The 12,259-nt window shown below is 37.3% G+C and overlaps 1 protein-coding gene across 2 annotated transcripts; it reads right to left on the bottom strand.

The window, feature by feature from the left end:
• Positions 1-438: 438 nt before the first annotated feature.
• On the bottom strand, positions 439-12,084 carry LOC139948118 (sperm acrosome-associated protein 9-like). Of its 2 annotated transcripts, none has more exons than XM_071946156.1 (5): positions 11,974-12,084; positions 9,196-9,352; positions 8,346-8,570; positions 7,305-7,524; positions 439-6,889 (listed from the first exon to the last, which is right to left on the bottom strand). In XM_071946156.1, exons 2-5 carry the CDS (start codon positions 9,337-9,339, stop codon positions 6,606-6,608), a joined length of 873 nt encoding a protein of 290 aa, XP_071802257.1. In that variant the 5' UTR covers positions 9,340-9,352; positions 11,974-12,084; the 3' UTR covers positions 439-6,605. The 2 variants fall into 2 exon arrangements, with proteins under 2 accessions (XP_071802257.1, XP_071802258.1); XM_071946157.1 differs by lacking the exon at positions 11,974-12,084 and adding an exon at positions 9,701-9,834.
• Between the last annotated feature and the right edge of the window lie 175 nt (positions 12,085-12,259).

The raw sequence follows: 12,259 nt of genomic DNA, 5'->3' as shown, positions 1-12,259 counted from the left end.
ATCCCCGGGCGCGTATATGCAAAGCATGCGCAATTGTCAAAACAACCGCGGGGCCAAGCTAGCCTGGGCCGAATGCAAAGCCAAATCCAGCCGTTTCGAAAAGGGTCATAGTTCGCCATATGGGGGGACAGAATTTCTGGGGGACAGAATCTCCTACCCGGTACAACCCAGGTTGAAGAAAGATTGTCTCTATTGACTTTCTGTTTGCTACGCATGATGGTGCAAGGTCAGTTTATACACAAAATAATGCATAGTGAATGTCCCTACCTCCTTTGGAGACCTAAGAAGAAACTATAAAAAAATAGTAAACTTGCGGGTACATTCATGTGTAAATCTCTTAGGGTGACTGTTGGCTCTGAAAAGAGCCAGTTGGGTTGACGTTTTGAACAGTATACTCTGCTCGTCTTCAGGAGAATACTGTTTGAAACGTCGAGACCCATCCGGCTCTTTTCAGAGCCAACACTCACCCTAAGAGATTTACACATGGTTGTACCCACAAGTTTACTATTTATTTATAGTTTCTTCTTATTTCTCCACACCATGCAAAGCTTCAAACAATACTTCCTTTGGAGACCATTCATATCTATATAGAAGTTTTAGACACTGTTTTTTTGTAAAAGTGTCTGGAAAATTGATATAAAACAGAAATTAGGTTTTGTTTTAGAAACTTAGATACTATACACTAACTTGGAAAACAGTAGAAAATGTCAACTCAGGACTTGGCTTTTGCTCTGACCTTTTAAAATGAGTGGAAATTGGTCAGATCTTGCGGCCGTTTATGGTAATTTTGGTGCAAGCCATTGTTTGCCAAACTGTGATTGGAAAACTATGGAAAGCCTTAAATGCAAAATAAAAACAAACGGCCACAGTTTGTAATCGTGTCACACAACTATTCAAAAATAGTGTTGAATTTGTCGGAAATAAAGAAAACAATCGTGGGAGGTATCTTTTAAATGAAAACTTTCAGAAAATATTGAATTTGGTTAAAACATCTGTAATTTTGATTAAATGTTTCACCAACATTCGGCCGACCATGGCGACCAGCTAGGTTTGTTTATTAACAATGGAAAGGTCCCATACACAGCTTTGACAGTCAGAGCATTGTACTGCCCTCAAGAGTTTTCAACTGCTTAGGTTTTTCCATTCAAGTCAGTGAACTTTTGGCAACATGCTCAAGTTGATAAGTTTTTGCTGTCGTTGGAAATGTTATCGCAGTTTGTGTTGTTGGTCTTTGTTGTTTATAAAAGTCTCTTGCTTAAAGTACTATGCTTTGGTTGATTAAAAGGTAACAAAAGACCTGAAATTATAAACAATTTTTTAACCACCATGCATGTATTAGTTTGTTAAATCGAAAAAAAAAAGCAGTAGTCTTGATTTGCCGGTTGTGATAAATCCAAGAGTGAAAGTGAAGACGCTAGTTTTCAAAAGCTTCAGTATTTGTTTATAACAACCGGCATAGCGAGTGAATGGTTGCCCCACCGACTATTTCAAACTAACAGATTTCTGTTAATTGAACGAGTGCTTTGTATTGTGAACTTAAAGGTGCAAGTTGTTGCTGTATGCTGCAGCAAGTTTCTATCAATGTCAGTAGAAGTTGCCGCTCATCGACCTACTGAAGTTCTTCTGTCTCTATATACTGCCAGGAAAAGAGCACGGCCCGATTTCATAAAGCCGTTAAGCAGAAAATACCGCTCGGCAAATTTCTCAATTTCAGGAATTTGTACCGGCACACTGTTTTTGCTCAGCAAGATTTTCTGTGCCAGGGCCCAATTTCATAAAGCTTGAAGCAAAAACTTGCTTAGCACATAACACAAGCACAAACAGAAATTGGTTATCAGCCAAAATTCCATAGAGTTTACATTGTTACAACTGGTACTAGATTTCTGTTAATTGAACGAGTGCTTTGTATTGTGAACTTAAAGGTGCAAGTTGTTGCTGTATGCTGCAGCAAGTTTCTATCAATGTCAGTAGAAGTTGCCGCTCATCGACCTACTGAAGTTCTTCTGTCTCTATATACTGCCAGGAAAAGAGCACGGCCCGATTTCATAAAGCCGTTAAGCAGAAAATACCGCTCGGCAAATTTCTCAATTTCAGGAATTTGTACCGGCACACTGTTTTTGCTCAGCAAGATTTTCTGTGCCAGGGCCCAATTTCATAAAGCTTGAAGCAAAAACTTGCTTAGCACATAACACAAGCACAAACAGAAATTGGTTATCAGCCAAAATTCCATAGAGTTTACATTGTTACAACTGGTACTCCACTCATTTTTTTTTTCGATTAGCAAAGAAATTTGCTAAGCAGTATTTTTTGCTTAACAGTTTTATGAAATTGGGCCCAGGTTCATATCTTAAGGAATGTACTGTATATGTACCGGTACTTTTCAAACAAAACCTATTGTACTACATACCAGTTGCCCGCAAGGCTCTACCTTTGGTCCTATTTAGCTGATTATTTAAACACAGTCACGTTTGTAACTGGTATTACCTTATCAGGAGGTGTTGGATTTTTTGTTTTATCTTCAAGTACGCGCTAATCCTCCAATCAGATTGGCAGAATGGAGTGGTGATAAAAACCTATATTGCACGGCTAATATCACTACATGTACCATGCGTATTGTGTGTTCTATGTCACGCACCAACTTTGCTTGAAGATAAATACGTTATCACACGCGCGCTCATGGAAATATGGAAAATATAGCGCGTCTGCGTCCCATATCCAACTCTGCCTTTAGCCTCGTTGGATATGGGACGCAGAAGCGCTATATTTTTCCATATTCCACTCGCGCTTTTGTGATAACTTATAATATAGAAACATTGATATGCTCAATATCATCTATTCAATATGATTGCATGTGGTCCACAGGGCTCTGTTCTTGGTCCTGCTGTTTGTTTGTAAAGACTAAACAATTTGTAAATACGTGACACTGATATTATTATGTGTTTGTAATTATGACATAAATGTTCATTTGTATTTAATGCGATAAACTTTAAAACAAAAAACTTAGAGAAACCACATCAGCAACTTCCTTCATTTTCTACTTGTCCAAGAGATGCGACATTGCCTAAAAGATTAAATTATGCAAGAAAATTTCAACTCTTTTTTGTCTTGAAATTTTCAGCTAATTGTACAAGAATCTTGTTTGTAAAAGTAGTCATAGTTGTTAAAACCCGAATTTATTTTTCCTTTTACACCCAAAAAGATAATCAAATCAACTCACAGACTGGGAAAACTAAAAAAATCGGCAGTTTTCCATCTCACTGTCAATTTAATTTAGAAATTCCTCTGTTTTAAAAACACAACTACAAAGATATGTTTGTCCTCTTACTCTTTTCTTGTCAATGTTTTTGTCTCTAATTTGGCAAGATGTCAATGCAAACTGTATGATTGAATTAAGAGTCTTGTCGAATGAGGCACCTTTCGAAGGCAACTCTTGTAGGCAACTTGGAGGCAACCGACTGTAGTGCATGCTTCAAGACCACTTTGGTAGCACATGAGTCACTTTTCAAATAAATGTCTTTCGATCCCCCAAGTAAGTAAAGTGAATTGATTTTCTTCTTGGAGATCGCCTGGAACTTGTTGCCTGTAAATTACCTCGTGCGACATGGCCTAACTAAATATGACCCAAACTTGTTTTTAGATTAAACAGAAATTTTACCTTTCTCGTCCCAAGTGGTGGTTTACAGTTTACAGTACTATTGACAAAAAAAAACCTCAAATGCAAAAAGTAGGTTATTGTTGTTGTACCGTCATTTTGTTTGACTTTCTCTCTTTACGCTGTGTCATTTGAAAAAGCAAAAAAGACTGACCCCTTTTTGTATAATGCCAATTTGTATTGATGTTTGGCTATTGTAAACAGGGAACATGGCATCTAGTTGAGTCATTATTTTGACGGTGCTTTTTGTTTTGTTTAAGGAATTAACTGGTACAGACATTTAACAGAAATCGGATAACTATGTGTAATTTTCGGAAAATCTTGGATGGGAGAGATACAAAATATATACCGAATAAAATAATCGTATTTTTCACACATCAAATTATATGTAAATGGAACGAAAGTTTTCCGAAGATAGTTTATTATACACAAATTTAAGCAATCTCATGTGTAGGATCATGTAATATTTGATTAAAAAATTAACGACCATATTAACTAACTAGGTAAGAAGCACAGCAGCTGGTGATCATGTATAATATTTGAGAAAAATTCCTTTGGAAGGTGGGTTTAGAGAAAGGATTCACAAACATTTCAATCTGAGAAACGTTTCTGAGATTATGTTTTCCTATTACGGTATTATTTCTCCTGCGTGGACATCACCACTCTAGACTTTTGGCAATATCTCCAAAATGCCACCACCTTTTGGAGTAAAATTTTCACTTTTCATTTTTATTGTATATAACTACATTTATTTTGGATCACAACGGTTCCAAAATTCCAAAGGTATACTTTGCTTTTAAAGTGTCTATGATAAGAGGTACACAAATTTAGATCAAAGTTTCAAAACCTTTTTTCCATATAAAACGATTTCATTTCCTTCTTTTCAAACTAAAGTTGTGTCCTTTGATCAAATTTCTCCAGGAGTCGATCTTCGTTGTTTTATTTACAAATGTTTCAACTCTCTATTTTAAAAGGTATATCACACAAGTCCCTTGTCCAAACTGTACATTTCTAAACATTGTAAATTATTATTCCTTATTAGGCAATCATTTTGTTTATAAACCTCCACTTAGCTTTTGAAATAATAAACTTTAAAAGTTAACAGATAATATGTTGGGCTGAACTCTTTTTGTGTCTTTTTTCACCCAGGCATAAGTGAAACGTTTCTCTGGTGGCATTTGATTCGTGTCAACAGCCCAAATCAGTTAAGTGTCACCTTAAAGGCAGTGGAAACTATTGGTAATTACTCAAAATAATTTTTAGCATAAAAACTTACTTGGTAACAAGCAATGGAGAGCTGTTGATAGTATAAAACATTGTGAAAAACGACTCCCTCTGAAGTAACATAGTTTTCAAGAAAGAAGTAATTTTCCACAAATTTGATATTGAGACCACAGAATTAGATTTTGAGGTCGCGAAATCAAGCATTATTATCTCGCAACTTCGACCACCAATTGAGTTCAAATTTTCACAGGTTGGTTATTTTATGCATATGTTGAGATACACCAAGTGAGAAGACTGGTCCTTGACAATTACCAATGGTGTCCAGTGTCTTTAAAGTGATCGCCCTGGCCTTGCCACTTAAGGGGATCTCTCATTCAACAAAATAACAACTTAACAAGATGTTTCTTTCAATCAAATCTATTATTTATTTTTACATTGAGTACATTTTTACATTAGATTCACACATTTTGTGTTTATATTACAGACTAAGTTAGTTACATCAGAATAATTTGATAATACAATCGGCCGTCACCTAACCCGCTCTGTTGATTATTAAAACTGTTTTCTAGGGGTTTTTTTTCTTTTCTAGCCATCACTCGCCAGATTTTACTCATCTGTTGTTGTAAGATTTGTTTTGTTCAAACCAGCACTTCAAAAAAACTAAAAAATTGTGTGTTCATTTAGGACTAAAATTTCTCGACTTTCAACCAAAACGGAAAACAAATTTGTGCAAACTCAACTTCAAACTTTGCATGTGAGTCAAACCTTTTTTTTTAAACACAGAAGTTGAGAGACATTTTCTGATTCAAAAGTTGTTTAAGTAGTTGTAGAAGTAGCCCAAGAATTTCATGGCTCTGCTTACCAAGCAGAGAATTTTGCGCTTACGTTCACGCGTATTTCACAGGTTAGCAGGGAAAGTTTACTTGAGCTTGTGCGTACTCCCGAATCTAAAGCTCCTATTTATCCCATTAGAGACAGTCCACTGATTAGTATCTTTGATCTAGCAGTACTAGCTAATATTTCAGCATTCTCTAAAAAATATTGTTCAATATGGCGTCAAAAATAAAAAGTACAAAATATAGACAGATTTAAAGCAAGGCACAAGATTAAAACAAAATATTTCAGCTTTTTGTTAGTGGCTGATTGAAAATCTAACTCAAAATGTCTAAAAGGTTAATGAAATTTCAGGACGAGAAAGTACTTAAGTATAGTAAAAAAGCTCACTCTGAAAGAACTGAAAGAATGAGCAGAAAAAATTGATCAAACAACTCACGTCAAGCTTTCAAAGGAAGGTCGACTTGAGCCCATAAATTGATTTGCTTTCTTTAATTTTAGCAGCGCTTTATGTACGCAATGTATGATTAGAAAATGCAAGATACTATTTCAGTAAAGTTGAGGTCAACTTTCACAATGCAGTATGAGCATTCCAATAAACAAACAAATGTTGGAATCTAAAAAGGACAATAACTTGAATAGTCAAAGAGCAACTGACCACCCTATCCAACATGTTGGGCGTGGAAGAAGGTAGGGAAATAAATAGATACATCAATTTAATTCGATATGGCATGTTCATATGAAAAATATCAAATTTGAGTGGATTAGTGAATGTCATAAGAGAGCTGTACGCCTCTCTCATAACTTATTGAACGGGTTATCTGATCCAGTTCTTCGTACGCGACCCACAACAAACTCTTCATCTAACTTCAATTCTCAACTCATAAAGCATTCATCAGTAAAGCTTTCCCTCTAAATTGGTAAAATGTCGGTGTTCTTTGTGGTTAATTTTATCGTATGAAGCACCCCGCCATGGGGCTCGGTCGAGTGTTATCTCGCCATTATGGTATAATTTATCTGATCGGCCGTTCAATGTGCGACGATAAAACAGGACGGGTTCGTCGGTATTCTTGGGCATTTTTCCGAAGGAGAGCCTGAGCATACGCTTTGAGAGGTCTTTGGTGTCGACTCCTTGGTCTCGGGAACCAACTGCAGTCTTGGCTCGGAGTGGTACCTCACCTTAATTCAGATAAAAATAGAAGATATTCAGGTAAGCTTCTGGGTTGCAGAAGAGTAGGAGACCTGACTAATATTTTGTTACATTTTTTTTAATACAAATTTCCAGAGGTAATTATGGTCAACGTGGTCAATTGGTTAGACTGCAGGACTTGCGATCACAGGGTCGTAGGTTCGAATCCTACCATGCTAACCATTGATTTCACAATGACTACAACAAGTATAGTTACTGAATTACAATTTCTTGATTTATGACATTCATAGTCAAAGACGTTAAACCAGTGTTTGTGTGAGTGATTGGCTTATGCCAGCTTGGCGTTTATATCCCCGTGTAGGAGTTTGTCGATTTCCCTTGACGAGAAGCATTTATAAAACAAACAAAGGTCTTTTTCGGGTCCTCTATGAAGTTGTTACTTACCGTCAGTGTGTGACCGATGATGCTTAGCGCTCTGTACAGATCGTCTAGGTGGATATGTTTCCTTCAACGGTTCCCCGCTTGCACCGGTTGCCCCTGATGGTATTTTAGATAATTTAGAGAGCTCGCTTTGTACCCGATGAGCTTGGTCAAAGACAAGGGGTACCAGACTTACTGCGCCGCCGAATAGCACCCGAGCTTCAGCACAGCTTAGATGGTTCACCTGAGGGGATAACAACAAACTTGCACTGTAACTTTTCACAAAATTCACTGGTTACTATTGGTCAAAGAGGAAAACAATTTTTTAAATGGTATAGCTGATTGCAAACTGCTTACCAACCAAAAGGGTACGTTTTGACCCTAGCCTGATATTACTATACTTTTGTCCTTGCCTTCTCCTTTTCCCCACAGATAACACCCTTTTTTGTCTGTCTCGTTCACTAATTAATAACTTTTTCTCCCTCTTCCACATCTTTGATGTTGCACTTTTGTGTTTCCAACTTCTTGTGGTCAAACCAGCCCTTCATCCACACCCCCTTGTCTCCCTATTCTTTGGGTGCGTTCGATAAGCTTCCCTGGGTCGACCCCGCAGTGCTCACTCAGGTGAGCCCCTGACAAGAGCTAATCGAACGATCACACTCGCCCTCTCGTGGTGACGGCATGCACCTCAGGTCACCCCAAAGTGACCCACTCCACAAGCAGGGCACTGGGGGCTGACCCGCGTGAGCGTGGTCAAAGCTATTCGAACGTACCAGGGCAGACCGGGGTCGACCCAGGGAAGCTAAAACGAACGTATCCTTTGTTTACCCACTTGCTTTTTTCTGTGTGCCTTCTGACTCTCTCTTCTCTGTATTCCCACTTGACTGCTTCTGTTACCCTTTAAATGTTCATGCGTGTTTTGATGCCATTTACATGTAGCCTAAGAGAAAGACTCTGTTATAATAGGGTCAAAACGTCAGGACATAACTACTTTTGAAAAAGTTTGACAAATAAACATTATCAATAACTTTTCGTATGAAATTCAACCTTAGACACTAAACTTACCTCTTGGTGTGGGTATTTGGCTCTCAAATCAGAGAAATCATGATTGGGACTCAGTAGGACCTTCCATCGATCCAGCGCCCTTCCTATGGCACCTTCCTTGGCATGTGATCCGACAGCGTTCTCTACACTCCGTAGAAGGTTACTGAGGTCGTTCAGGAGGTCAAGCCATTGGCGCATTGCTCGTTTGTCCGTTGCATTCCTACTCCTGTCGTTCATCTGTTTAATCTGTTTTCAGAGTTCACAAAAAGGATTTGAAAAAGTGTCACTTTGGTGCATATCAGAATGTACCACACGATTAGTACCGTTCATTTAAAAAAAAAAATTAGTTTAAATTTTTCTAAATTGCCAAAAAAATAAAACGTTAAGTGAAGAAGAGCACTGCATTTTAAGGCCAATCAGTCTTAGGTTTTTGGTTCATGAAATTGGCCACTGATGGACGCCGGCACCAAGGCTCAATTGTACACAGTGTTTATCTGGGAAGTCTGCGTTTCCATGGAAGTCTGCGCTTTTGCTTATGGCCCATAGAATTCTTCGCAGGTACTTTTTGCTGCCCTCTTGTACTCGAGATATTTTTGAACTGGTTGGTTAGCACCCTGGTTAGAAGTACACAAGAACTGCTTAAGCACAAAAAGTATCTAATAAGCACAAAATATTTCTGCTTACCAGAATAGGGTTACCAGCCAAAATCCTATCTCACACGCACAATATGTGACAGGTACCCTGCTTGTTTTTGCTAATAGCAGAAATCTGTCAAGCAATATTTTCTGCTGAAGCAGCTTTATGAAATTTGGCCTGGTTTAGTGGTTACACTGGTTATAAAGTTATTCATCATTAACCCTGTTTAACTAACCTGAGTTATTGTCCGAACTGGTTTAGTTCGTTCAAAGGCATCACTCCTTGAATGCTCTAATGCTGAGACAAATGTAAACTGCTGCTGTTGAAGAATCTTGTATCTTTCTCTCAACTTAGAGACGTCTCGTTTGAGGAGATCCATCTTGGAATTCAAACTGTAATCATCAAAATAAAACAAAAGTATACAATTAATAATCTGAGATCTCCAACAAAAGTGGTAAAAACATCGCTGAAGGAAGTGTTTTTTTTTTCATCAACAGGTGATTCTTTCTCATTCAATTCCTCAAACCCCCCAATCAATTGTGCGAGGCAGAGGCAGTTTCAAAGTGCAGAGTCTGAGGCATTCGTGGGAGAGATGGCTCGTGGGGGCCAGCGGCGCTCCGTGCCCCACGCGCATTATGTGAAGACGCGGTCCGTTATTAGAGTACAACCGAGGAGGGTTGTACGAGAATCATAATTTCTTTGAAATTTTGTATTTATGAAGAGACTGTTAATATATTCACTTTTTGTTTGTTACATTTGTTTCAAAAAGAGATCTTCAAAATTTTGTTTGCCACCATTTCATATCATTATCAAATAATGTCAAACAACAAAATATAAACGAAAGAACAATTGATTTTTTAGCACGGTAACCAAGGTTTTGTTACGAGGTACCAAAGTTCAATCCACACGTCCATTAAAATACACTTTGCTAAACTATACAGATAGCGTTTCACATACAACCTACCAGGCGCCATGTGTACTGTTACCATGGTGACAGTGAGTGGTTTGACCCATATCAACTTGTTTGTATAATTTGTAATATTTGCTTGTGATATTTGAGTAAACAGTGGTTTGTTTTTTTACAGCATAAAATAAAGTCATCAGATATTTAGGAACAAAATTAGTATAAAGACCAGGTGGTCATCTGGCATTTATAGAAACATTAATAATTAGTTTTTGACTGATATTTGACAGTGGTTGGTCACTTAAACCAAGTTTTCAAATAAGATTTAGTCTGCCTCATTCTCTTATTTATTTATTTTTGGTCAACCTCTCCAGAAAAAAATATTGTCCTCTTAATCCATTCTCCAGAAGACAATCAGAGCCCAATTTCATAAAGCCTATAAGCACAAAAACTTGCTAAGCACAGAACAGTAATGCTCAATAGAAACAGATTACCAGCCAAAGTTACATAAAGTCTACATTGCTGAATTTTTACTTAGCAAAGCAATTTGTCAAGCAGCATTTTCTGCTAAACAGCTGTCTTTTTTTATATTTTTTTAAAATGTAATTTCGCCCAAAACAAGGCTAATAAAAAAGGCTACATGTACAAGGAAGAAAACATAGCAATGCAGTAACTCAGTGGAGCTGAATGTAGGAATTGATATTCCTATTCCTGTATGAATTTGGGCTCAGAGCATCTGATCAAAAGTTGAGTTGTCAAACCACCGATTCTTCTCAGAACCATCGGCACTAATCCTATAAACTAGAGATTTATGCCCATGGTGTCACTGCAAACCTTACTTCTAGTTCTACAGCATTGTGTGAGTTCAATCTCCTTTTATTATCGGCGCATGGAGGTGCATCAGAGTTCATAGAATTCTAAATGAATTCTAATGATTCTAAATAACAGGTGTTAAATTATCCTTGAATGAAGCCCTCTCTTTGAAAACAAAGACACCCAAATGAAACCAAACTCCAATGGACCCCCACAGGCAAAGACTCTGTCGATCGATTCCTGACTAAGATTTCATTCCATGTAAACGAAAACTATTGCACAAACTGAAGTTACTGAAGTTTGTGTATACATCATAACAATCATTATGCATGCAGTTTTTCACATGGGAAATAAGTTATGACATAGTTGTCAACACACGTTTAGGCTAGTTTAAAAAATAAATATTTTGATAAAACTTTGTAATACTTTATCTGTTACAACCTGGTGCAGGATAAATGTGGATTACATTTTTAAAATGAAAACAAGTTGTTTGTATTTGTATCTTGTTAAATGATGTTTTGTATATAAATATGTTGGTGTAATTTTATAAACTACCTTTTATTTTAATGTATGTTACAGAAATTGGACATTTTTTTTCTTTTGAAAAATGTCTGTACTACCGGTAGGCTATATAAAAAAAAATCCTGCGACCACTTTTTCAGTTTTTCAAAGGGGATCTCATTTGGGTTAAGTTAAAAACTAATTTATTTGATTACGAAGGATACAGCACCAAATTTTTAAAAGAATATTAAAATATTTTTATTTTGGAGCTGTCTTCTCTTTTGTAATTGTTGGGGAATATAGTTTTTATAATGATTGATAGAGCGGCCTGTTGCAGGTGTCACAGTGTGCACCCCTTTTTGCATTGATTTTTGTGTTTTTGCACACACACACAATCGCCCATCCACACTAGCACAGCACTGGCGTTTTGTACACGTTCACGGCCCCGTTCACACACACGAGACTTCGATATAAACAAATGGTTGCCAAGCCAGAATTCCGGATTATCCAACCACTTCAAAACCTCCAAACCTGCCATTTACAAAATTGAGTTCACATGAATGTAGAACAATCTATAAAGAAATATATTCAGCATTCTTAAACTGCAAAACAACACACGTTGTTGATATATCAGAAAGTGAATTCCAATGAATTAAAAGGGCGTTGCTAAGACAACTCTGTCAGCAGTCCGGACGGTCCCGTCAAGAAAACATTCACATGTTTTGCTGTTTTTTCTGTCCATAAATTTCAAACCTGAAAATAAAAGTAGAAAATCAGTGATGCCTAGTAACTTACCTTTATTTCCCTTCCAGTTAAGAACCGTATAAACGTGAAATAACTTAGAAATCCGTGATTTTAAGTCTATATATCGCGGGACGGGACAGTGTCGTGTGTGTGTTTTTCCCATTCACTAAAGTTTATGATAATAGACTTGTCCCCCAGTCGGTCGGTCGCGCGACATAGGTTTGCCTTGTTTTGTGTGCTGCTAGCTGGCGCATCATAGCGCCACGCGTGGCGTGTTTTTGTGAGCCACTTTAATCTTTTGTGGGGCTATTGATTATGGTAACTGAACCATACATAT

Source organism: Asterias amurensis, chromosome 15 (genome assembly GCF_032118995.1).
Source record: "Asterias amurensis chromosome 15, ASM3211899v1".
NCBI lineage: Eukaryota > Metazoa > Echinodermata > Asteroidea > Forcipulatida > Asteriidae > Asterias > Asterias amurensis.
This window is presented reverse-complemented; position numbering and strand designations above follow the sequence as displayed.